This window comes from Corvus cornix, chromosome 1A (genome assembly GCF_000738735.6).
Source record: "Corvus cornix cornix isolate S_Up_H32 chromosome 1A, ASM73873v5, whole genome shotgun sequence".
Classification (NCBI taxonomy): domain Eukaryota; kingdom Metazoa; phylum Chordata; class Aves; order Passeriformes; family Corvidae; genus Corvus; species Corvus cornix.
Window position 1 is genome coordinate 63,750,529 of NC_047057.1, and position 27,986 is coordinate 63,778,514.

Sequence of the window (27,986 nt, forward strand, 5' to 3'; positions counted from 1 at the left end):
CATGATCCTTGTGATGTGAGTGTTCAGCCTCTGGTGAGCATCGCCATAGCACAGGCACAGCTCACACATAAATCATTTATCACAAAAGTAAAAGCAGCCACTGAGACTGGGCACATAGGAGGAATGTGAGACTCATGTAGACTCACTGAGATTAGAGCTTTAGGTATTCACTTATTTTGGGGTGTCCAATCCTAGAAATAGAACTCCATTATTCAGGTAGTAGAGTTTTACATGGAATCTTCTACAATCAGGTGGAGCTTTCAGTTTTTCTAATTATAGTAATAAATGCTTAGCATCTTGAAGGGGAAAAAAAACCCCTAACCAGAAACAAAATCCCCACTTCTGAAGTTGTCAAAATGAAACCTAGGAAATGAGGAGCAACAACTGGTGAGCACTTCTGAACATTGTGGTTTAAATTTTTCAGCTAAACACATGACCTTGCAGAAGACAAGAAAAGGTGGCAACTATCCAAGGTATCATTCAAACATCTTTTTTGCAAAACCTTCTTTTCACTTTTCAGCAATGTTAAAGATTCATAAATTAGACATTCCTAGAATTACACATGCTATGTCTGCAATTCAAGCTCTCTTAATTCATTCCTCTTGTGTATATACTGGTGAAATTGCATTTTAGTTCAGCTCAAAATTCGCTTAAAAAGAGAACCCCTAAATCATTCCTGCTTACTATGCTTTAGTTACCACAATGGAACAGTTTCACAATCCATGAAACAAAAACTTGCCTCTGATAGAACTACCTGACCTGACTCTAACAGGCTAAGTCTGATAGTCCTGATGAAATTCCAAATAAATTTACTGTTCATTGATCAGAGCTCCAGCACCATAAAGAAAAGAAGCAGGCACTCAATTACAGGTATACCAAAAGTCCTAAGACCAAGAAGGCTGAAATGAGATGCAGATGCAATTTATTGCCAGAACTGTACTTAAAAAGTATCTACTAATTTCTGAAGCCCTGGCTTCCCAATATTAAGAATATTCTATCATAGGTTTGTATGTAAGAACTGCCAGAACCATGCACTTTGCTAAGAGAAGCAGAGATCAGGGACAGCCTGCAATCTTGCTAATGCAAGGAAAATTCTGTGTCTCTATGCTATAGTAATGAAGCTCAAACAATTATTAAAATCCCTGGGGGATCAGAAATTCTGAAAACAAAACCAAGTAGATGAACGTGAACTGTTAAATCAACATTCCATTGAGCCTTATCCTTCGTACTGAGTTTCAGCATGAGGACACTGAATAACAAATGTACCACATGGGTAATATTTTCTAATTGGATGTTACCTCTATCCAGCAATTAAAAGTGATATGTCAGTAGGGCTCTGAGCAAAAGACTGTATAATCATAATTTGACATATTCTTGTAGAATGTTGCAAACTACTTGTAGCACATTTCCCCTTCATGTAGGTTTCAGCTGTTAAAATTACCCTCCCCACCCCCCCCCCAAAAAAAATTAAATTTCCTTCCTCAACTCCCCTTGTCTTGATATTAAAATTCAAGCACACTTTAAATTATACTGTATACACTGAAAGCTGTATCCCTGAACATTTTCAATTACAAGTAACATTCAGGTAGAAAGTTTAAGACTGAATTTGTGTTCACAGTGGGGAAAAACCACTCCATTGTACCCTCAAGATGATTTCTGATAACTCACAGCACAAAGCTCTTCCCCACATTTTATTCTTCCAAAGGCAAACTCTTCTAGAAGAAAAGTAATTACATCTACCATCCTAACGTTTTAAATCTAAGGCCATGTGGCCCATACTATCAGAAAGATAATAAGAAGCCCAAGATCAATTTCAAGGGCAAAATTGAACTAAAATCACCATTGAGGCCTTAGAAATAATTTCTGAATTCTGTCTGCACACTGTAAAATATGGCCACAGGCTTCAGTGTTTTGTTTTATAACTTACAAACATCAGATACGTAGGAAATTTATGAGATGAGTAACTCCTCCTCTGGAAAGTTAATCAAATCATGGGTGTAGATAATGGTATCACCCCCCAAATTTATCAAGATCACCTCAACAGCACCACAATATATTTGAATTTTCCAGCAAGCCTTACAGAGTAATTTCTAGGGTAAAGAAAAGAGCCTCCTATATGTAGATAACTTTGGGCAGAAAATTCAGTTATTTCTGCTACTAAAAACATCAATTTACCAGTCAATGCCTAAGAAGCACTTGACCAAAACTATCAAAATCTTGCCTATTGCAATAAACTAATTTATTCACAGCAACATTTGCATGAAAAAGTCATGTAAAGATTTTACAGTAATAAAATATTCAGAATACAGGAGTTTACTTTTGATTTTGAAATACTTAAAATACCTTGGTATAACCTACCCTAGGACTTCTGTGTCACTTAAAATCATACGAAAAACTTCTCTGTTATGTACAAATAATTTCAATACTACACACCTTACAGGATTTTAATTGCACTTCACTGACAGACACTGCACAGCTATACTGGATTTAATTTATTAAACACATTCAGACATACTACTGAATTTAAGCAGTAATTTTGGATATCAGTCAAAATGACAAGATGAATAATAAAGTTATTTGGAAAAATCTAGTTTCCTTAGTATTTGTTTTCCTCTGTTTCGATGACAAATAAAACTAATTATTCTGTAACATGAATGATGAAAGCCAGAAATAAATTAATAAAAACATTTTAAGAACATGATTTATAGAGAGATTATATGGAGAAAAAAACCTGCCTTATTTTGCATAATTTTTTCTGCTTAACAATACAATATGGGTTGTTGTTGTTTTTTTTTTCCCCTGATGCTGCAAAAGTGATGTTTCTTTTTGTGAAAAGAGTGAAATCTAGACCACAACAAAACACCTCCATAATCTTTCAGTTCTACTGACAATATATATTTATCAATACACTTCTATCAATTTCTTAAAATCCAGACAGGCACCAGGCCTTTATATAAATTAATAAAATAGTTCCCTAATGTTTCTGCTTCTGCTTGAGATAAATAATACGTAATATAATTTTCAACTTTATAAATGGCTTAAGTAAAAAAAGATCATTCTCATCCCTGCCCTTTTCCTCAAAAGAAGTAGAAGACTTCTTCACAGGCTACTTTTTCTGTTTTCCCACAATTTGCAACAGATCTTCCACACTCAAAAGTAAAGAATATCCTTTGAATGATGAAGCTCCATTCCTTTTCAACTGTATAAACTGAATTTCTCTTTCATTCCTCAATAAAGTTTAACTTTGAGAAGTAGAGCTTCCCAAGTTTTGACCTCTGGCTAGTCTTTTATTGTGTATTGTTTTATTGTACACACCCTTCTAAGCACTAACTGTTACAGTGAATACTAAGGACAGCAATAAAATATTAAGATTTTTTACAGTGATTCTGTCAATACCTGTAGGAAATGCTGCCCAAGCAATAGCAGGAGATGTGGTCTGCTTTTCACCATTTCCAAACTCATAACTCTCTGCTGCCTGGAAACAAAAAAGAAATTGTTACATATTTTACAAAAGTCCATAAAATAGTTGAAAATAGTTAAATTTCAAAGCAAAGCAATCCAAATAACATACCTCAAATCCTCCAAAGTCATCATCATCCATCTTTCAGTAGGCACTAGAACACAAAAGAAATCTTGATTTTAAAACATTTTCATAACCTCATCCCCCACTCACTCAGAAATGAGCAATCAGTCCTTCCCTCCAGTCTCATCTCCACAGCCTACCTGAAATCTCCATCATTTTTAAGTCCTACAACAGAACAATGGACCTAAATAAGGACGTTTTCACACAGAGGATGCAAGGGCGAGAACTGCAAGGTCTTGCTTAAGAAGCACTTCTTTATTCATCGAGTTAAATACAAAAAAGTGGGTATTTTACAACGGAATCTGAATAACCTCAGGGGAAAACATAAGCACTGCCCATCAACATCGTTCAACATGAAAGTAAAAATGCCGGGAAAGCTTTCTCATAGGGGAAAATAGAAAGATATTACCTTACCTTCAAAGTTATACTTAAAGATCTCAGGCATAGCAAACAGGCCCCCATACCTCAACAAATGGTACTACAACCATCAAGTAACCTGGTCTGGATATATATATTAAAAATAAACATATGAATACATAAATATGTCGTGGGAATAGGATTTCTGATGACCAGATTCCAAAATGAAGGGTTATCTTCACTCATAAGGAAAACAATCTATCTTACTTAAGTCATGATCTACCATGGAAATTGTATAGTTTTGTGTTTATGATTTAAAGTATAAAAAATATTTTCCATTGTTAAGTTGCTTTTCCAAATCAGCACTGTGATTAAATCCAAAAAGATTTCCTGCTTTTCCCATCTCTTTTTAGCTGTCTGGCAACAGCAGAACAAACTGCAGCTTGGAAAAAGACTGTGGTGAATTTCTGGAAATTTTTCTGCTACCACAGAGGTCCGTCCCTAGGTTTCATGGAGGGGCTGATTAAGATTTTACAAACTGATCAGCATTTTTGACTTGTAGCCCTGAATTCTGTGGCATTTGGATATATTTATAGTTAAATTGCAGTTCCTTTTAAAAAAATGCAGGCTAAGTTACTCAGCTAATGAAAGTAACTCAAGATTTTCAAAGCTGTTGAAAGAAAAGTATAATGTATTTAGCAAAATATGTATCTATAATTCTGATACGTAAATGAAGGACGATCCAAAAAACCTTTATGGTCTCTATAGACTGTTAAAATGTTTATAAGGCTAATTGATTTCAGTTAAAACAGTCTATAGGCTGGATAAACTTTTATTACTGCAGAAAAGATGGAAAGTGACTATTTACAAGAGAGTAGGGTTAGGTTGGATGTTAGGATGAAATTGTTCCCTGTGAGGGTGCTGAGGCCCTGGCACAGGTTGCCCAGAGCAGCAGTGGCTGCCCCATCCCTGAAAATGTTGAAGGCCAGGTTGGATGGGGCTCTGAGCAACCTGGGATAGTGGAAGGTGTCCCTGCTGTGGGACTGGGTGATCTTTAAGGTCCCTTCCAACCCATACCGTTCTATGATTTGATGACAAATCATCACTGTCACAGTGTAAGAAGAAATACTCGTTTAAATTAAAGTATTGTTCAATATTCACATATGGTGGAAGAATTAAGTATCTTTTTAGGGACTATGAGGGGTTTTGTTGGCTTTGTGTCAGCTGGGTTTTGTGCTGGTTCATTTTCCAAGAGAGAAAGAAGGTAGTTAGGTATTTTTGCCATCAATGCTAAGGTTAATTGGTCAAACATTCATGCATTCTATCAACATTCAGAGCTTTACTACATAGCTCAAGAATACAGCACGTGTGCACAAACAATGGAGGGAGGTTGTGCGGACAGCACAGGACTGCCGACGCAGGCAGCACAAATGGAGAATGTCACATTATTCATGCCACATTCTGGGAAAAACCACCCAAACCAGACTGGTGATTGACACCATCACTGCAAAACACAGTGTTTCAGGTAGCAGGCAGAGCAGCCAGCTGGAGAAAGTGAGCCTTTAGAAAGGTATTTCATCTACACACTCTGTATCACATCAACAGGTCTTAAAGGCTCTACACAAAGTTCCTTCAAAGCAGATTTTCTCCACAAAGTGCAAGAGACGTTATTCCCATCATCTCAGAACTGGTTATGTCTCAACCAGGCAAAGTACACTCAGCACTGTATTTTAAAAACACAAACTGGAACAAGTTCAGAGGAGTTCAACAGGAATTAAAGCAATTTTGGAAAGGCATGCTAAAATGGAGAGGCTCTTAAAAAAAATAAAAGGCAAACAAAAATAGAAAATATGAAAAATCATGTTCTAAGAAGTGATTAACTACTTTGATTTCTCTTCAAATACAACACTGACCTGAGGCAGTAAAGACAGAAGGCCCTGTAAGGAAAACATCTGAGGATTTCCATTTCTGCTACAAGAACATTTATAAGAAACTATGCATAAATAAAACAGAACTTTTGATACAGAAAAAGAATGTAGGGCAGAAGCAAAACTGGAGAGCAACCTGTTATTGAATCCATCATATTTTTTATTGCATTTCATATAGAGTTTTTTAAGTCTGGTAACAATCCCAGGACTATTTTGACCTAAGATTACCTTCACTCCATAAAATTTTAAACACAGACATTTTGTGGCTGTAACAGCATGATTAATTTATGAATTGTTCCACATATCACTCCAATGGAATAAAAGATAAACAAACTCCAAGCAAGTCTCTGTAGTACCAATGGTGTTTTCACACCTAGCTGTTAATCCTCCAATTTCCAGTTCTTCCGAGACCCCACAGGAATTCCAGGCTAAGTGATTCTCCCCCAGCTAGGCCTGTTTGCTCTTTGGGTGTGTATAACATATATTCATACACATACATGCACCTCTCTTTTCAAAATGAAATTCTGATTTGTTTCCATGCTTTGTTTGCTGTGGACAAACAAAAACCTAAAAATACCAGAAACTGGCAAACTCAGCATGTGTCACAAATATGCAAGCGGCAGATTAGGATAGAAAGGATGGAATAAATCCTGAGGATGCTAAGGTAAGGCACTTCAGAAACTCAAAGGATGTGGTTCTTTTCAAAGAGTGTTGGTGCAAGAGTTCTTATTAGGAGATGTCTTTCCCAAAATACGATCTCTTCTTGCATAAAAAGGGAGCCTTCTGCAGGGAGAAGGGAAAAGGGCCACACCAATGTTATAGGAACTGTTTAGAAAAAGAAATAGGAGACTTTCACAGTCCTCAAAATACATGCTCATTTAGCTCTAAAAAAAAATTATTAATAATTCATTAAAAATGTAACTGATAACAATGCTGAAAATATGACCAAATACATATTTTCTCAATTCTACCCCTTATTCTCATGATGGAAATGCATTTCTGGTACAAATAAATAACAGAACTAGCCTAACTCCTCTCCTTAGAACTGTAACAAATTTGGGAGCAAGTTCTTTTAAGCAACCATCTATTCCAAAATGGGGAATCAGACTTTTCTTTCCTCACAGGATAGGAACATTATTTGTGGCACTGGAATAGGAAAGAATACATTAAGTGCTGACAATCTTCAGGATTTGAAAAATAACAGAAAAAGACAAAACAACCCACACAGTCTTACCATGACTAAATGTGGTCTCTTGAAATATGCCCGATACTGGAATTAAGTAACTGTAAAATTGGGCAACAAGAAGTCAACCTCAAAATTACAGAGTCATAGAAATTATGGTTGGAAAAGACACAGTAGGTCACCCAGCCCAGGTCATTTCCAAAACATTACAGTTCTCAGACAGTCATGTCCTAAAAGGCTTGAGAAGCTCTCCAGTCACACTCCTTGGAAAGAAGGAAACTTTCCATGGACAACGAATACGCAAGCCACTGAATTTTGAGTAGGTTTTATCAACAAGTTTGTATCCACCAAAAGGAACAATAACTTCTGCCAAAATTCAGACCAGCAGGTCATCCAACCCAAGCTCCTGCTCAAAGCAGGGTCAACACTGCATTTCAGATGAGGCTGCTCAAGACTCTCTGCTGCATGGCTGGTAAGGCTGCATGATGAATTTATTCAGATTGATGTGCACATCTGAGAAGCTCACAAGCTTTTCTGTGCCAAATGCAGTCACCAAGCCTGGCCAGCAGCTCAAAACAGGTCATGAGAACTTTGTGAAATGCACTTACCTAACAGACACACCAAAATCATGTCTTTATACACAGGAAGATCAAGAGCCATTCCCAAGGAATATGGCAGAAAAATATAAGCTGGGAAAAAAAGCCCCTCTTCCCCATTCCAACAGTTAGGGGGAGAAAGAAAGTTGTAATCCCACCAGAAATCCTGGTATCCTTCACATCCAAAAGGCAAAAGTGGTGGAAAGACCAAACGGCGAATTAGGAAGAATTCCTCATTCACATCCACCTCTGGTTAGTGAGAATCCAAATTATTCAAGTCCTGATCCATTACTTGATAATCTAAATTTATCCAGGTAATAGAGAACAGATTTTGCCAGGTACAGCCAAGTGACTGCTGTATAACCTGGCCTGCAAGTTTGAGTTTGAGGCTGGATTTTGTACATTTTAAGGGAAAAACTGGCAGAGCGTATTGCTGTTTGTTTTGTCAGAATGATGTGCATGAAGCTGGCTGAGGGTGGGGCTGCTGCATTTGTATTTCTGGCAAACCCCAGGGGTGGGTAACTCCTATCTCTGACAACGTACCAGTTTTACTTCCATTCTTGTGCTTCCTAAATGCCTCATCCAATGTGTTCAATCAGGACAGGCTTATTATCTGTTTCTTCACTGGGCATAGCATAGACCACAGCATTTGAAGAATAAATCTTTGGCCAAAACTACAGCCTCCAAAAAGTCTACCCTAGATAAGTATGAGATTTATTAAAAAAAAAAAAAAAAAAATCCCCAATAAAACAACATTAAAAAGTAGTAATTTAGAAAGCACATACACTGGCAATACCTCTGTGATAAAGACCAGGGCAAATGCTAAATTTCAGTATCACCAAGATCTAACCAGCTCACATGTGTGGAGGGCTGGGAGCCCTTGGCACAAGAGCCCTCTGCACTCCCTTGGAGCAGAGAGGCCTGAGGGCAAAAAGACTTTCCCCAGAGATAAGCAACCTTCCTCTGGGTCATGGTGAGAAAGTGAACCACCCCCAGCAGGCCTTGTTTCTCTATGGTAATAGCCTGTACCCAGTTGGCTAGCTGGTTTCTACCCCAACCCCTGCCTTTCCCATAAAAGCGCCCTGTTTCTGCCCCTCAACAGGGAGTTCTTGTCCCTGGCCTCCCCTTCACAGGAGCTGCTGGACAATAAAAGCCACCTCTGTGGAACTGCTATACGAGGCTCCTGTCTCTCTGTTCCCGAGTTCGCCTTGGGTGATTTCACAACGAGCTGAATCACAAGAGCTGGAATCACTTGTAGCTGAGAAATCACTACACTTGGTGAAATCACCTGCTGCACAGGGAGGCTTGCCATTGCCCCTGGAAGAGCTGTTCCTTGCAGGACACTCTCTCTAGGAAGGTCGTGGCACTCTGGGTTGACCATCCCCAGCCACCTGGAAGCAACACACATGCCCTTTTCCCCACGGCTCTTTCATCAAAACTCCAAGCACTTCTCAACAAATTTTAAAACAGGAACAAACTTTCTTCTTTTACCCAGCTGATACAGACTTTTCTCCTGATCTACACCAATTACAGCTGAGGATAAGCATGTGGCATCTTAAAAACTTGTAATAGCTACTAAGCCATATATTGGAAAATTTTTATTACAGAATACACATATCCCAAAGGATACCTAGCCCAAGAAAGACCAGAATATGAATGCACAGCATAATGGAAACGAAAATATAGTTAGAGCATCTGTAAAATTTCCTAAAGAAGAAAAACCACCTTAACATTTCTGCATGCTGTGTGTCCTACCCCATCATAAGACAGTGAAAACCAGGCATCACCAAAATGCCAGTGTTCTCCATCACATTCCAGTGTGGATTCCATCACAAAAAGAGACATGTGGGAAACCTCCCCTGCCAGGAGGCAGAGTGCTGGTCAGCTCCCAGAGTGAAAGGCACAGCGACAGGGCTGTTAGAAACTTCATTTCAACAGGGGACAGAAGCCTGCCCACACACACAGTGAATTAGGATACTTCAAGGTTATGGGGAAAAAGAAGACAACACAGAATGTGCCAGAGCAATTCTATTCTTCCCTGGAAACTGAGGCTGGTTCATTTAGCCTGGAGAAAAGGAGGCTCAGGGGGATATTATCAGTCTCTATCACTCCCTGACAGGAGGGTGCAGCCAGGTGGGGGGCAGGCTCTTCTCTGATGTACAAAGTGATAGCAGAAGAGGAAATGGCCTCATGCTGTGCCAGGGGAGGTTTAGATTGGATATTAGGGAAGATTTCTTCACCAAAAGAGTTGTCAAGCATTGGTACAGGCTGCTCAGGCACGTGGTTCAATCACAGTCCCTGGAGGTATTTAAAAGATGCGTAGATGTGGCACTTGGGGCCGTGGTTCAGGGGTGGCCTTGGCAGTGGGAGGTTAATGGTTGGACTCCATGATCCTAAAGGTCTTTTCCAACCTAAATTATTCTATGATTTCAATGCCAGTACTGACTTAATAAACACTTACTAAATTCTAATAATATTAAGACCTTTCTAATAAAAAAAAAAAAAAACAAAAAAACAAACCAACAACCCCAAAAAAGTCAGCAGATGCAAACCCACCTATTTCATAGCAGTAGTTGCTTATATTACCATCGATTACACTCAAATCTCTGGTACTTTTAAGAAAAATGAAAGCCTGGTCAATTGTAACGAATTTTCTTCCACAGCCCAAATAAAGCAGCACAACATTAAAGGAATCTCAGTTTAGTTTGCAAAGTCTCTCAGGACAACTGATGCAACCCAATCTGAAAGCAAGGCCAGCTCAGGCATTGCTTAACGCCACACACAGTCAAGTTTAGAGTATCTGCAAGGACTGAGACTTTAGTTGAACAAGCAGCAGCAGTCAAGCACTGGGGCAAATACCCAGGGAATTTTCTCTTCTATTCACCCTTCTGGTCTATCCATTGATCCATTTATTCTGGACAATCTCCAGGTTTCAATACTTAGGGATGAGAACAGCACATTAAGGAATGTGACAATAAAAGTCAAGGATTGATTTACACAGAACAGAATTTGTAAACCAAATGGCAATATCTAAAATTCTTCTATCAATTCCTTCAGTGAATCTAAGAATTATTAGAAAGAGAAAGAGAGAGAGAGAGAAAGAGAGAGAGAGAAAGAGAGAGAGAGAAAGAGAGAGAGAGAAAGAGAGAGAGAAAAAAATCAATAACAAAACCATTTTTACCACTTAGTCCTTTTCTCAGGAGACACCCCCTGAAGTAAAAGATCCAGATCCTGCAAGAAGCATGTAAGATTCTATATCCTATGATGTGATGTTCCACACCTACCATTAGTAATTTTGAAATAATTCTACTTTCTACCAATGCTCTAAGTACAAAACAATACCAGAAAAGTTGTAGCATTTGTAACAGCTTAATGTAACAAGACCATCTTACACAATCTGTAAGACTTCCATAACTGCCTTTCCCACTGCAAAAGCATTTTTAGAAGAACAAAGAACCATATATAAAAAACCACTAAAAAATACACCTTTTTCTTTAGCTTCATATAGCCTTTACAAAAGAAATTTGAATAATCATTAGAAATAATATTCTCATCTTCAAGGTACTGAACTAGTATAAAAAAACCCGTCAGAAACTCCACAAAAACTGGTATTAAGATAATCTACAAAATAAATTCCACAAAAATTTGTGGTTTAGAATTTGAGGGCACTCTTCTTCAGCATATACTTTTAGCTTTTATAAACAGTGAGCAAAGCAAGAAAAAGCAATAAAGTGAAAATTCCAAGTCCATTTCACTTCCGTAGCTCAGACACAGCTACACAAAAAAGAAATCAAGAGTTCCAGTTTTATCCACAAAAGGAAAATGAGAGCTCCTACAGAGAAGGCAGGTACTGGTTTTCAAATTCACTTATGACATAGGAGGGAAAAAAAAAAAAAAAACCACACCACCACTGCCTTGTGTGGAAAACATATTCAAGAACTGTCAATTACTCAACTATATCCTAAAAGAAACTAACAGAGAAAACCAGGAAACCCATGTTCTCTGAAATTTCCCCCAACTTTGACAATCATCTACTTAAAAAATACCAACTTCTTCTCTCTAGAAATTCAAAGATGATTTCAAATTTCAAATAATACCTTACCTACTCCAGAGGAAGTATTAAAATACGGTATTATTCAGCATATTTCAGTATCTGCAGAACCTGTCTTTGCCAAGATTTAATTCTAACAGCTTCAGTAACTCAAGAGTTTGATCTTCAGTCTTCACCTTCTTAGACCTTCAGTCTTCACCATAATTGGTTTATTGTGACCAGAACATGGAAAAGCTAGTTTTTGCTTTATAAAAATAAAGGATCACACAGTTAACTAGTTTTTACATTTCTCTAATGGCCCTCTCTAAGCTTTCTCTTTCACAAATACCTTTTTACTTCAAAAGCCACACATTTTTACAAAATGTACATAAACTTCTGTGAGAAGTCTGGCGAAGTTGATACAATTCAAACATACTGTGCTTTGGAGGAAATCCCTCTCTTCTCACCAGGCCTTCTCCCCATCCACCTCCAAAAAGAAATCTCAGAAAGTACCTTGAATTAAACTGGAATTAAACATTCCTGTTTAGCACAGCCAGGCAATACCTATAATTAATCAACATCAAGTCCAGAACAGCAATCTCTGAACCCTGATTGAGACTAATGACAATCAGAAGGCCTGGAATTCAGTTTGTATTCTAAAGAAAAAAAAAAAAAAACGTGAGAAAAGCCTGACTTGTCATCTGCTAATTAGGTCACAAATATCAGACACCATGGGTCCCACAAATGCCTGAGAAAAAGTGACTATAGTAGACTAATAACCCTCATACTTAAAGTATTCTCATTTTACTGGAACCCATAAATTGGACGCAGTCTTCTGAAAGACAGAGCCAGGCTGTTCTCAGAGCTGCACTGGGATTAGGACAAAACCCTTAGGACAGAAGTTGGAATAGTGAAAATGGTGACCAGGTATTGGAACAGGCTGCCCACAGACATGGTGGACTCCTCATTCCTGAGGATAATCACAAAGAATTCAAGTGGACAGGGCCATGACCCACGTGCTCTAACCAGACCTGCTTTAAGCAGCAGTTTGGATAAGAAAACCTCCAAATGCCCCTTCCACAGATGGTCTATTTTTCAATGTATTCAGTTTGATCCAAAACAGTATCATTAAAAGAAAAAGTGAATCCATTTTTGACATTGTTCTTCAGCTGAACTGTACTAATAATTACCAACATCTGTCCAAGATCATTTATGACTGAATTTGCTGATGACAGAAGAACCAACCTCAAAAGAGGAACATGAAAGGGAAAGAGTAGCTCTAGAATCTTCATTGCTGTAGGAGGAATAAAAAGAGGGAAAGCCTAATGAAGTGTACCGGAAAGGAGCCTAGGGGAAAGATGGAGAGGGACTACTGACAAGGGCCTGGAGTGACAGGACAAGGGGGAATGGCTTCACACTGACAGAGAGCAGGTTTAGATTGGATATGAGGCAGAAATTGTTCCCTGTGAGGGTGGTGAGGCCCTGGCACAGGTTGCCCAGAGAAGCTGTGGCTGCCCCATCCCTGGAAGTGTTGAAGGACAGGTTGGATGGGGCTCTGAGCAATCTGGGATAGTGGAAGGTGTCCCTGCCCATGGCACGGGGGTAGAGTGAGATGATCTTGAAGGTCCCTTACAGCCCAAACCATTCCATGATTCTATGTTTCTATGAAATATTTTCATCATGAGTTCAAAGAAAAAATATCTTACATAAATCTCTGTACTCAACAGAAATGTTTCTTGAAAAAGGCTGAGGTGAACTTTTGGCATTAAGAAAAAAAATCCCGACAAGAAAGCAAAACTGCATGGGGATGCTTCTTCTTTGGAAGTAATAAAATACTTTGTTAATTCATTAATTCATTCAAAACCATTCCTAGGAATCACTAAATGGTACTATCTGATCGTGAACATGCTAAGACATCTACAAATAGCAACTCTTTTTCTCAAAAAGAAAAGTCTATTGCTTCATAATGTATCAATGGCTCTTTGAGCCAGTTTCAGTAGTCTCAGCCTGTATCTTCCTCTTGGCCTTGACAGACACAGTGCTTTGAAATTCAGGGCTTCCCTCACAAGAAAAGAGCTGATGTCAGTTCCAAGAACTTCATGCAACCGGGCACTCCAATTATATGCTTAATTTTTGTACAGTGCTGATTTAGGAACACAGTCTTTTTACTCAGAAGCAAATAAAGGGTACAGAAACATCTCCTGCTAAGCGTTTGGGAATGCTAGGACAAACCGTGGCCTTTCTTCTACAGTTCACATCTGATAAACTTAAGAAATGGAGGGTTTAAAAGTAAAATACAAGGGTCACAGGTGTTTCAAATGCATTCCCACTGAAAATATTACTGAGCTTCAAGAACTCACACTGACAACAGAAATTCTTCTGCTTCTCCACGTTACTGTCAATAAACACTGTTAGTAATTGTAATCAATTCTTTTTACCTGCAAATCACAGTAATGTGCTTAAATAGAACTTAAAAAAGAGGTGTCTGCACAATGGAGAAGCTTCCCAAGAGTAAAAGGCACCAAGTTCTGCCTTAAGCAAACTTTGTCACAGAACAGGTATGTGAAAATAGAAGGTTTGACACAATCTTAGTAAGAGCATCATAGCAACACAATTTAATATAACAACATGTCAAACAAAAATCTAAGTCTTTGAATGCATGCTTGTATGGATGTGTGGTAACTTGCACTAATAAATGTCATTAACATCATGAAAAGAGTGCTCAGGACCTTTCATATTAAGAAGGAATATATGCTTTACAGGAAAATAAAAAGTAAAAAAACCCAAAAAACAAAACCCAGGGTAACACCAGGTTTTGTACACCATGATGCATTGCCTAGGAAAATCTGCTGCTGAGTGAATCACTTATTCTAAAAACCAGCACTCCTTCACCAGAAGAAGAATCTTTAAAGTAAAAAAAGAAAAAGACCCTTAAAAATTCTGTAGATCATCTTGTTATACACTTAAAATGAGGCTTTTTATCTTAATTAGAAGTAAAGTAAGATAGCAAAGGTCTCAATATAAAGGATAACCAGTAGACCTGATAGTTAAATATTATGAAAATGATACTCTTTTCCTTTAACTTACATGTAGAAAGTTCACAAAAACTGTGAAATGTCAGCGTTTACAGGTTATCATTCTAATCTTATGTGAGAAAAGCTGACACGTGACCATGGATACTTGAAAAAAAAAAACCCCAAAGAACCAAAAAACCCCACAAAACCAGCAGCACATGGAAAGATAGGATTATACTAAGTAAATACATTATGTAAAATAGAATTATACTAAATAAAAATACACAGCATTCCTTTATTATTCCTCTATTATTCTTTTATTATTCTGTGTCTCCTAATGGACTGGAAGACTCACTTTTCCAATTAATAAAACAACTCCCCTCAGCTTCCTCCAAACCCTGGAAGTACAGTACTTCTCACAGGGAAAGGTGTTCATTTCAGGCAAGAAAAAAGATATTAAGCTATTTCTCTGACATGAGATGACATTATCAAAAAGAATAACAATTATGTCTCAGATTTTCAAGTCTTTCTGATTTTATATGACTCAGTTGCAAATCTTGAAAAGTATTAAATAACTCTAATAATATTCATTTCCCCCAATCACCTATTAGAAATTCAGATTTTATGGAAGTTTAATGCAAAAACTGAAACACAACATGACTGGTCATTTAAAAAACCCTTTAAATCCTTTGTTTTGCAAGCTCTAGCTATACAGCTAGAAGCAGAAAAGGCCAGATATCACTTTCCCTCCCATACAGAAAGAAGAAAGCATCATCACTGCACCTTTTTCTCCCTTTACTAATACTTAAAAAGAAGACTTGATGACTTTTTGTTCACATATTAAGCAGATTAATTTAATTTTCCATGCAGTCCTAAAGAGATGGTTCAGTTCATGAAGAAGCAATTCATGACGCGACTTAAAATTCATTTTCATATGACTCTTACAAAGCAAACTGGAGAGGTTTCACATTGTCCAACTCCCAACTCATAAACAAGTAAAATGAAAATCCTAATGTGCTTTCCAACAGAAAACACTGCTGCCAGAATGTCTGTGCACATTATCCTTTTTTCATCATCTTCAGTTTTGGTCTGCTCCTAAGCACGCAACACAACACTTTTCATCACATGACCTTTGACCAAATGGGTATTATCATAATTATATGTTCTCTGTTGCAATCAAAAAAAAAAAAAAAAAATTTACTTCTCACAGAAAAGGCTGATTGCCACCAATGCCTTTGTAATACGCTGAGGGAGCTGCAAACACAGATTCCAGATCAGGCCAGAGTGAAAACGGGATTAGGGCTCAACACCTAAATACTTTTCTTTTAATCAGATCACAGTACTTTAAAATAATTTATTTCTTCAGGTTGATTCTTTATGCATTTCTAGAATACAGTTCTTCTCTAGTCCCAAAGCTTTTGACAAGGACTTGTCAGCCCTCTCACGCCCTTGTCAGAAAGAGGGAGATGTTTCCTAAAAAGTCCCATACTCAGCAAGTTACCAGGACATTTAGGTACCAAGTATGTGAGGAGGGCTCTGATACCAAGAATATCACATGTCAGTTAACAATTAAATAAAAATTATTTCTCATTCAAGAAGAGTTAAACTCCCCCAACCCCAAATCAATAGACAAAACCAAAATGCTCCACATCATCCTGGTCTAAAAGAAACCAATTGTTCCTTCTCCCATGTCATTTATTTTAAATCACAATTTTATGTGTCCTCTAAGACCTTTGTTAAGCTGGAAATAAATGCATGCCTAACAGATATTCATCCTAAAGTATAAAACTTCCATACACACGGAACACATGAACAAGAACAAAACAGTAATAAGCTGTAGTGGACACTTAGTTATTTATACAAGCACACAGTGAAACTGGAAATAATATACTTGAGAATTCATGGAATTATTTAAGGTAGCAAGGGCCTTACATATTCATGGAGCTTAATGGCTTTTGAAACCAGCACTGTTTAAAGAGAACTACTGAAATTTATCCAGAAATTACTATGCAAAACTATCCCTTCTGGCAATGCTGTGAAAACCGGCAGAACATTCGGGTTCCAAAGTGCAAACTACATGTAGAGTGATATCTTTTAACTACATTAATTATTGGGCAATTACATAGTCTTCAGTCAGCAAAATTCCCAATGAAAACAAGTTCTGCTTGACTAAAGTCAGCAAGAAAAAACTTGAATATTTGAACAATAACCATTAATGCCCTACACTTACACTCAACAGTAATTAAAAAAACTGCATTTAGCAATTAAAAGTTTCAGGTGATAACTATAATTTTCTGTAGAGGCTTTGACAAAAAAATGTATGTGAATAGACAACTTCAAGCTAATCCAGTCGTCTTCTAAAATATATGATTGTAAAAAACAGAATTAACAGAATTAACAGAATTAACTCACAACTATCTTCCTTCACTCATAATGAGTAGTATGTTAGGTTACTCCTACAATCAAATTACTACCTTCCCCAGGACAAATACTGCTCACTGCACAACTTACACAAAAAATTATCGTGAAACATTTCACTAAATAGGAACAACAACAAAAAAGTTTTTATTTTTAATCCAAAATGCCAAAAACAATTTTAAGAAATTCAAATCCAGCACATTTCACGAGAGCAACTGCTCAGGAGGGAGCCTGGCTGGCAGGAACCAGAATTCTGACCAGGAACCTGCCTGTTCCAGTCTACCTAAGACTAGAACTAAACCCAGCTCTAAGAATGCTGGTCTCCTTTCAGCCTTCCCATGCTGTATGATCTGTTTACCCACTGCTTTTCTCATCCCATATTGTTTCCCCACTTTCCCCTGCCCCTAGCCCTGGCCATTCCCTCGGGCTCTCCCTACTGTTCCTGTACCCCAACTCCGCCCATGTACAGCCCCTGAGCCCCTGAGAAAACCCCCTGCGCCTGAATCAGGAGGTCTCTCTGTCTCTGGGGATCACCAGGATGGGATGTAACCTTTAAAGGTCCTCTGAAACCCTCAGGGAGGGACCCTTCTCACCTCCTTTGCCATCACTGGGTTGTAGAGCTGATAGCTGGCCAGAGCAAAAGTGCGGGGCCATCCAAACACAAAAAGGACAGAATGGCTGAGCTCCCAGGGAAGGCGGCAGCTTGCTAAACTAAACCTAGCGCTGCAACACCACACTTTATTATTTGGTGTGTGGTTCTATAACTCAAACCTAATGGAGGGACCAGGACTGGATTAATGAGCAAAAACTAATCCGGCCCCTGCTGTACCAAAAATACTGTCAGTGTTCTATCCTTTGTCAGCTTTACCAACTCCACATGTTCTGCAGTCATGTACAGTTAAATCAGGTTAAATACACATAATTTTTAAAATATAACAATTTTTCCATGGGATTCAATGTGGAAATAAAACTTAACATTAAAAAAAAAATCTTAAAACAAAACACAAAATTCTTATTTATTAACTAGACACTGTAATCAGATCATGGTGTATTTTACGCCACGAGGAAATTGGAAAGATTTTAGCATAGATGCTACTGGAAGACAGCCATTTAAAATCAAAATGTAGTCTGTTTTTGCAACTACTTTGTTACCTTTTTTCTTTTAAGAAAAAATATTCAAGTATGTTAGGAGAATTACTTAATTTCTGAGTGTGTTTTACATACACTACATCTAGATCATCACTTACAAAAAGTGATTTACATTTTTTGTAACTATTTTTGAGCACTCTCACTACTCAAGTATTGATCCATTTTACTAAAAACATGTTTAATACAGTTCACATCACAATAACTCAATAACTTAGCCTCTTCTGTCTTTCCTAAACACACTCTGGAATACATTAAGCAATTTAGCAAGTCAGTATCTTGTCAAAACATTGTGAAACCTTCTACTGATAAGTTCATTTTCTGACAGTATTACCTTGGGCCCTTATAAATGCATGACAAAGGTGGTTTACTTCTAAAGGTATGCTCTGAAAGTACTAAGGTTTTATACTACATAATTTCAGCTTGTTATAATAAAAAAGAAAAAAAGAAACACAAAACAAAACCCAAAAAGTCAACTACTAACTTTGCTCAACTGTGAAAGTATCACTGGGGCAACACAGGTCTGTGTACATAGATGTAGATATATATATAGATATATATATATATATGTAGATATATATAAAGAGAAAGACGAAGAACACACATTTTCAGATAGTAAAACAAAAAAGGATCTACGTATAGCAAAGTCTTTGGGGCACACAGTCAATTTAAATGTAGTATTTTCCAAACAGAAGTCTAATTTGCCTCAGTTTTTGAAATTTTCAAGCACATTAGTACTTGTCTCTTCTCCACTTAAACAAGATTCTTAAACCAATATTGCCCTTTCAACCCCAACTGAGGGCAAGTCAGGCCTCTTTATAAACCTTAAAGGCAGTTCATGAGTGCATTTATAAGGATAATTTAACTAAATCCCAGGTACCTTCATTATTGATGGAAGTTATATAGCTGTACCACACACTTTTTAAGCACTCCTTAACTAGTAAAAGTATTCACAAAGGTCCTAAATCAGAAGCTATTTTTATGTTCTAACAGTAAAATTAATCTGGTCCTGGAGTAACAGTATCTCATTTTATCATTCATCACACTGTGATAAATCCTAAATTTCTGTAAGAGTCATTTTTAAGTGGAGTAAACAAAAGTGGTTTTAAACTCATTTCCTGAGACCCCTTCCAGAGTCAGTTTACAATGCTATTGTCCATCAGTGCTAACCAAATGTGCAGGAACTTATCTGGGGGAAAAAATAAAGAAAAAGGGGGGGGGGTAAGTGTTTTGGGTAAACATCAGAGGAGAGGCCAACAAAGCAGATATCCTGGTGGGAGTGTGTTACAGCCTACCCAACCAGGATGAAAAGACTGATGAAATATTCTCTGAAGGACTGGGAAAAATCTCACAATCACTGGCCCTTGGTTCTCATGTGGAACTTCAATTTACCAGGTATCTGCTGGAAACAAAATACAGCAGAGGGGAAACAGGACTGCAAGGATGGCATGAGGTCCTGCAGGGAGGAATTTAGGAGGGCCCAAGCCCAACTAAAACTTAACCTGGCTACTGCACTAGTACAATAGTACAAAAAAACAATACAAAAATGATTTTATAAATACAATAGCAACAAAAGGAGGGTTAAATCTCCATCCTCATTGGATGCAGGGGAAAATAATAGTGAGAAAGGATGAGGAAAAGGCTGAGGTACTTAGTGCTGTCTTCACCCCAGTCTTCGGTAGCAAGACCAGGTGTCCCCAGGGTACCCAGCCCTGAGCTGAAAGAGAGGAAGAGGGAGCAGAAAGAACACCCACAACCCAGAAGAAGATGCTCATTGAGTGACCTGCTGTGCCTCTCAGACACACACAGGTCTACAGGGCTGGCTGGGATTCACCTGAGGGTGCTGAGCAAGCTGCTGAAAGAGCCCACAGAGCCACTTCCAGTCACTTACCAGCAGTCCTGGCTAATTAGGGAGGTCCCAGTTGGCTCCGATCTAGAAACAGAGAGGGAAGGATGATCTGACCTGATCTCCTCTGACAAGGTGACCCACTTTTTGCATCAGGCAAAGGCTTTGGATATTGTTTACCTGGACTTTCAGTAAAACTTATCTTTTTCCAAAGGCTTCACCTGGAGAAACTGGCTGCTCCTGGCTTGGACATGTGCATCCTTTGCTGCATAAAATAAATGGCTGGGTGGACAGGCCCAGAGGGTTGTGAATGGAGTGGCTGAGGGAGCTGGGAAAGGGGCTCAGCCTGGAGAAAATGAGGCTCAGGGGGGACCTTCTGGCTCTCCACAACTCCTTGACAGGAGGGTGCAGTCAGGTGAGGGTTGGGCTCTGCTCCCAGGGAACAAGGGACAGGACAAGGGTAAATAGCCTCAAGCTGTGCCAGCAGAGGTTTAGATTGGATATTGGGAAAAAAAATTCTTCGCTAAAACCATGGTCAAGCACTGGAAAAGGCTACCCAGGGCAGTGGTGGAATCACCAACCCTGGAGGTATGTAAAGACATGTGGATGTGGTTAGTGGTGAACTTGGCAGTGTGAGGCTAATGGCTGGACCCTTGGAGGTCTTCTCCAACCTTAACAATTCCATGATTTCAAACTAAGTACAACTTTTCTTCAATCTACAGTTGATCAGGCCAAGATACTGATTTTTTACTGTGACAGCTTATGAGCTAAAAGCAAGCTGACTGTGGCATGTGCATCATGTGGAAACCTCTTCAGAAACTCACTGTTAGACTATTTCAGAAGCTGCACCCCATGGAAAGTCCTTTTTAAAAGCATAGCTGGCAAATGCATGCCAAAATATTTTGGTTTCCATCTAAGTCTACACTAAATCCAATCCTCAGAGACAGGATTTCCACTTTATTTCTCTCTATACACACACACTAAGCTCAAGAACGGTAACATAGTAAAGTGTTGTTAAAGTTTTGAAAAAAGCAAGCCTAGCACAAAGAACTTGACTGTAGGTCTCTTTTCCTCAGAAATTTAAAAAAATCCCAAACATCACTGTGTTCTGCAGTAAATAAAAGATATTTAAGCAAAACCATACATATTTAATATAAATGGATACTAAAACAAATTCAAAGTAAAGCAATTCCATCTTTCTCTAAATCTACCTCAAGATAAAATAACTCAATTCTAGCAGTGGGTTCTGGCAAAGTATTTAATGAGGAATGAAGAACTACAAGACCAAGTTTTGGCAACAATACATAAAATAGTGGATAGCTTTTACCTGCATTCACTTTATTCAGAAACTTTAAGGAGACACAGAATGAACATTAAGGAAACACAGAATGAATTTATAATATTTAGTACATTATTTAGTACATTTATTTATTTACAATCTAACCAAAGTTTAGAAAGCAAAACCATTTCTAAACCTTTGGACATTTTGTATTTTGAATCTTCAAATTTTTTTGTGGGATTATTTCACTTGAATATAAACACCTGGGAAGGAAACAAAAATTACTCTGAGCTTCTTCTAATTTTAAGGCTTGTAGGGTTGTTACAAAGAATCCTTTCATAATCTTGTATATTGAAATCAAATTGCTTTTGAATTGATGCAATGGATTGTTAGTTTCTGCTTCCCAGACGAAGGGGGTTTGTTCAGCTGGGTTTTTAAATGTTAAACTACTTCCAGGGCTAGGTTAAGCAACCTGTTTCACTGTAGGAGATTATATTCACTTTTTGTGAGTATGGTTATTAACTGATGAAGCACCTCTAAACCTGCTCACCTTCTTCCAGATTTCTTCTGCCTTCAGCCAATGTGCCCAAAGAACATGTGCAACAGCAAGGATGTCTACAGCAGTGATTTTCTTGAAAAGTCCACAGCTTAGAGCAAGCATCCCTTTCAGCTCATATTTATTCACCTCTCCCACAGCTGCATCCGCTCCCCAGACTGTTCACAGAATAGGATAGTTCCAGCTACAAGGGACTTGCAGCAATCATCTGGTCCAACAGCCTGAGCCCTCACCAGAAGTCAGAGCACATTAGGAAGGGAATTGTCCAAGTGCCTCTGAGACACGGACACGCCTGGGGCACCGGCCACCTCTCTGGAAGCCTCCCCCCTGCCTGGCCACCCTCATGGAGGGCACCCCTCAGCCTCCCTCTCTCCAAACTGCACAAACCCAAAAGTCCTTGCCTGCTCCTCACAGGACGTGCCTTCCATTGTATCCATACTGAGGTATGGAATTTCCACTCCATTTTCATACTCACTCATTGTCACTTGAAGGGGATGATTGCAATTGGTGAATTTTTCACCTACTCAGATCAAAAGATGTGGTGCCTTGGTGTGGCTGTGCTGCCACACGAGAGCTCTCAAGAATGCAGTGGTTCACAGCCGGAGTACAATTCTCCAGCAGGTACAAAAGCTGAAACACAATCAGCCAGCATGCTCAAACACTGATAGCAATGCCCCCGTGAACTGCTTTTCTAGAAATAACACAGCACATTAAATCCCTTTCTAAGTCCTTTGTTGAAGGAAAAGCAACAGCTCTAGTAACAGATCCAAGGCTACAGCCTTGAAATCACTAGTTTTCACACCGGAATAATTTGAGTTTGGTTTTGCACCTCAAGATGTGCTTGCACACCTTAAATCCTTCATTTCCAAAGAAATCAAGTTTTAAATACTGTCAGCCCTTAGTGCCAGATTCCAACTGTACTCTTCCAAGCAACCTACCCTCCAGCAGAGATCGCTTTGCCCTGTACACATCTGCTACAGCCTCATAACCCAGAGGAAAGTTGAATAAAAGCAGAAGTCTCAATTTGGAACCACCCCTACTAGCAGCATAAATTATTTTAATTACTTTTTCCAAAAGCAAACAAACGGTCCCAACCATTACTGTTGCACAGTCATCTAAAATCAGTTTATATATGTGCACAAAAATTTGCCATCTTTTCCAGGACTGCACTAAAATGAGAGGAATATTGCTGAAGTCTATGGAAGAACGGGTCAAGATCTGACTTACGTTTCACTGCAAGTGAAAACTTGCCTGACTAGTTAATATTTGAGTATTATGATGCCGTATGTTATCAGATAAGGAGGTTCAAATTTGGTTTTTTAATCAAGGAAACTGCTGAATAGGTGAAAACTCTACAGTCTAAAACTTACCACAGTTGTTCATGGGAACCCTAAAAATCAGAATTTAGCCCTGTATCATTTTCACTAAGTGGAGGTTTTGAAAGACCTCAGAGTTTCACAAACTCCCTGAGATTTTAGATCTTTTTTTTTGTACTAAATAAGCACTATAGTTTAGACATACTTGATTTTCTAAAAAATAGAAGTCTTGAAAATACAACCGAAGACATATTTTAAGCTAAAGCCATTTCCAAATTCTTCTCTGAAAGACATACAAAACTGGAATTTTTATCACTCCAATGACAAATAGAAAAACCTGCTTTTCTTTCATAGGCATTAGATAGGTATGATAAACATTTCTCTTTCTGAGGATCCGAAATGGCTTTATAAGTATTACGCCCATTCCTGTAGCTCTAATTCAAAGGATGGGAAAGTTTGCTAGGCAGTGTCTGTTACAAGGTGATCACAGGAAATTTTAGCCTCATGTGTGCCAACCAACTTAAGGCAGACACAGATGTCACATAAAGCTGCTGGAAAACGGCAGAAGAATTCTACAAAAATTACATCCCTAAAAACCTCTTGAGGAACATCCACTGCAACTTGTACACATAAGTAAAAAACTTAATTCACTTTTTTCTTAATTCAGAAAGTCCTCTATGATTACTTAGAAAGAAATTTATGGGTACGTAATTCTGTTTCTCCAACCACTCCCTAGAATGGGATTTACATTTTTAATGGTTTAACTGAAAGAGTGGACAGAACTCCCACGAATCATTTCAGTCACACCTAAAATAAATCTGCCAACTGAACAATGAAAAGGAAAAAAGCCTGCTATGTCAGAAAAGCAAAATTCTTCACACTGGTCAATCCCAAACTTCTCAGGACAAAGTAATACAAATCCTACTGTATGCTAAGAAAGTTTAGATAATAGAATTCTACATTAAGAAAATGACAAATCACTTCATTTTTATCTGTAAAAATAGTACCACTTCTGGAGACTCAGGTGTGGAGAGCAGGTGCCTTTGCTTAAGGGATGCAAAGTGACGAGGGAATATTAGGATTGCAAGATGCCTTATCAGAAAAGATAAACCCAACCCTCAAATTTAAGGTATTTATTTTTATTAACACCAGCAGGGGTTATTTCCACATAAATCTAAAGCCTTTAGAAGTATGAGATAGAAAAAGGAAAAACAACTCCTGCACTTTGAATTTCTGATGCATTCTCTCATTTATAAATAACAAAGTAATGAAGCTAACAGATGTTTAAAATAGTTTCTGAAAGTCACCTTGAAACACTTTTTAGATGATCTGCCACTACACTGCACTTAAAGGTAGATTTAGTCCACTTAACTTAAAATTTAGACTGGGTAGCCTGAGACTTGTAGTGTACTGGGGGGAAAGCCCTACAGAAAGAAAACCAGCTGAAAAAGTTCTGAGTATCAAGACTGGTTTAACAAGAATTTTTCTCCTTCATTATTATGACCAAATTAGTTTTCCATGAGCAGAAAGAACTTTCCTGTAAGGGCACTCGAGCATGAAGCACTGCACAGATGAACAGCAGCAGATTACACCACACACGAGGGTACCGGGCCCTGCACACACCAACCACACCTCATGTACCTGCACATGGGCAGGAAGGGGCTGTGGATTTTACTTTTAAGGATTCACAAAAAGTGTGCTTCCATCAAACCTCAAACTTTTTTCCATTTGGTGTTGCAAGCTTTCCTGGAAGCTGGGTTTTCAGCAGGAACCCAGCCAAGTGTTCAGACAGACACTGCACTTAGGTATCTGTCTCAGCAGCTCTGTAAAGATGTGGGGAATTATTGCCCTTAAGATTGCGATCCACTTGTTCCTCTGGACCAGAAATAGGCTTCATAGCATAACTGCATTTTGGCACCTCTAAACCTGTGTGGCTGTCATCAGCCTGACAGCACAGAAGCAGCTAACAGTGCCTAGACAGCCAGTACTCTTCACCAAGCTCTGGCAGTAGTTGTCTCACTTGGAAAGAGATGTGAAGGAGCTGGCCTCAACAGCCCATGGTGTTCAAAGACATGCAGAAAACAGTCAAGGAGCTCCTAATTAAGTGCAGAAGGACTGAAACTGCATTGAGAGTTCTAGTGAGGCATGGTCTGACCACTGTGCCTCCAAATCCTCGTGAAGGTTTATGTGTGAACATAACAGAAGCCAATGTGTCACCTGGTGTGCTCAGTTGTCAACCATTCCAGGTAGAATCAAACTGGTAGGAAGCCTTAAACTGAATTATAGCAATAGTCAGAGAAAGATTTGGATAAAAACAAATCCAAAGGTGACAGACCCTATTTTAATGCCAGTTGTCCTAATCTGGTGTGTACATGACCCACCCACCCCCTCAGCTGAGCTACAGTAAAACATCACCTCAGCTTCAATGTGCCAGACTAACAGCAGAAAGCATTACTGGTGGAACTACTCACAAAGACACATTGAGCCACAGAGCACATAAATTTATCTCTTGTATTTAATTGTCTTCCTTTCAAAATACTCTTAAGACATTTTAAGAGGCTCTGAAAAAAAAGGTTCTGGGATTATCTACCCTTCATTCAGCATCCAAGCATCACCTGATTGAACGCTACTGTGATTTTCTTCTTTCAGATCCTACCAGCATGAGGATCGCTACTGCACTCAACAGACACTGTCTGCCCTGCAGTCTGTGTTTGAGGATGGTCAGCAGCCTGCTTCCAGTATTAGGGAGTGAGAAACTGAGAGCCCCTGAAGGAAAAACAAGGAAGTAATTACAACACTAGCATCAACATTACTTTAGACATTCAAGCCATGGATGTGGAGGCACTCAGGACATGGAAAAAATATATATGGAAGAGCAATTTCTGAAGAGCAGAAAGGCAAACAGCCAGGAAGTGCTGAGAACAAAAACTATTAAGCAGGTCCACTGAAACAGGTGTTCAAGCACTGTGACAAAAACTACCCGAAGTTCCTTTAAAATGCTGCAGTAAGGTGGCAAAAGATGCATTCATGGTGTGCAATTGATAGGCAAAAAGAATTGCTAACATAGGAAAGAAAAACTGCTTATGAGAAATACTAGTCTCCTGACAAGAACCAAAGCTGCAGAGAGAGTTCATCATGACAATATCCCAGAGCAGAATGGGGTCAGGTGCTGAGGTACCAAGAGGACACAATCAACCCTATTTATTACACATATCAGAAGCCTCAAACTCCTAAAATGGTTAAAGACCAGATTTATAGAAAGTGGTTTAGATGCCTGAAGATTCAGAGAGATTTTCAGGAATACTTCAACGCCTAACTCCATTTATAGTAACAGATACTAGGCGCCCATGCACCTCTGAAAAATCAGACAGGATATTTCACAATTGAAAGATTCTGGACAATGTTTGAAAACTTGGCCACGTACAGTTTGACCTTGGAAGCAAAAGAGCAAAGAACTCATAGCCAGGTTTTCCAAACCTCTGGGCTAGAGAACTACTCCAAGGGTTCTCCCGTTGACAGGAACACCAGTTTTGTGGTGCAGGGAAGGAAGGTGCAGGGAAGGAAGGCAGGCCCCTGCTGCTCCTCTAAACTACTTCTGAACTCCCCTTTTGCAGCAACCCTTGTCACATCACTAAGGACATCACCAGCATCACACACAAGTGCGAGCGCTGTGGCACAGGGACGGCTCAGAGGGGTCAGGCAGGTGAGGGGGCAGGTGGAGGCAGGTGAGGGCAGATGAAGGTGTGTGAGCTGCAGTACAGGAGGGCTTAGAGGAGGAGTCAGGCAGGTGGAGGCAGGAGAAGGTAGGTGCAGGTAGGTGGAGGCACGAGAAGGCAGGTGAAGGCATGTGGAAGCAGGTGGAGCCGGACCTCGCAGGGCCATCCCAGCACCCACGCTCCGGCCGGGCTCTGCCGCCCGCTCGGCCAGCGGGGCTCCTGGCTGTGACCCGGGCGGGCAGGGCCGTGATCCCGGCAGGCAGGGCTGTGAGCCGGGGCTGGCACGGCTGTGATCCAGCCGGACCAGCGCCCGCTCCGGCCGGCCTGCCCCGGCCCGTCCCCGCTCCCCGCCCGCCGGCGCGGCCTCACCCGGATGTGGATCCGGCCGCCCCCCCACCCCCGTGGCCGAGGTCACCTTGATGCCGCCGAGCTGGATCGTCTGTCCGCAGGCTGCGTTGTCTCACCTTTTGTAAACGCAACTGATGGCGGCAGATAACTTCTACTATAAGAGTTGCTTAATGAAGGAAAGAGCCTTGTGTTTCGAGCAGTGCGTAAGATTACATCACCCGGATAAATATGCATTAGGTAGGCGGAGAGGATTAGATAGGCGGGTCCATGTGGGTTTAGCTATATAAAAGATGCAAGTTATTACCACCTGAGCGTGGTTTCCAGAAAGCTTCGCTGCTGTGCGCTCTTTAGAGAATAAAGAGGATTTATTCTGTAAACTTTCTAAGCTACTCTCTCTGTGTTTAGGGAGCTCCTAAAGTTGGGAATAGTGCCCACAGCGCCGGGAGCTGCTGCTGCTCATCGTGGCCGGGCTCCGGGCCGCCCCCGCAGCTCCCTGTCCCTGCCGGGCAGCCACTAGAGTGACCGCTGGAGTCACCGCTGGAATCGCGGCTGGCATCACCCCCGGTGCCGGTGTCGGAGCAGCCCCGGCCCTGGATGGAGCCTCTGGCCCTTGGCCTTTGGTTCCCGGCCAGTGGTTGCTCACCCAGCCCGACCGGAGCTCGGTGCGTGG

At 39.6% G+C, this 27,986-nt stretch overlaps 1 protein-coding gene across 3 annotated transcripts in view; it reads right to left on the reverse strand.

Moving 5' to 3' along the window:
• Window positions 1-27,517, reverse strand: part of CCDC91 (coiled-coil domain containing 91) — a 117,275-nt gene extending 89,758 nt beyond the window's left edge. The window contains exons 1-4 of one of the 3 annotated variants that reach the window (XM_019292664.3): window positions 27,433-27,517; window positions 25,868-26,018; window positions 3,572-3,614; window positions 3,397-3,475 (exon numbers count right to left, since the gene is read on the reverse strand). In XM_019292664.3, coding sequence (XP_019148209.1) covers window positions 3,397-3,475; window positions 3,572-3,601 — 109 coding nt within the window. In that variant the 5' untranslated portion in view covers window positions 3,602-3,614; window positions 25,868-26,018; window positions 27,433-27,517. Of the gene's footprint in view, window positions 1-3,396; window positions 3,476-3,571; window positions 3,615-25,867; window positions 26,019-27,383 lie in introns of all 3 variants that reach the window. The other 2 variants (XM_010410236.4, XM_010410237.4) reach the window with 2 other exon arrangements.
• Window positions 27,518-27,986: the final 469 nt, after the last annotated feature.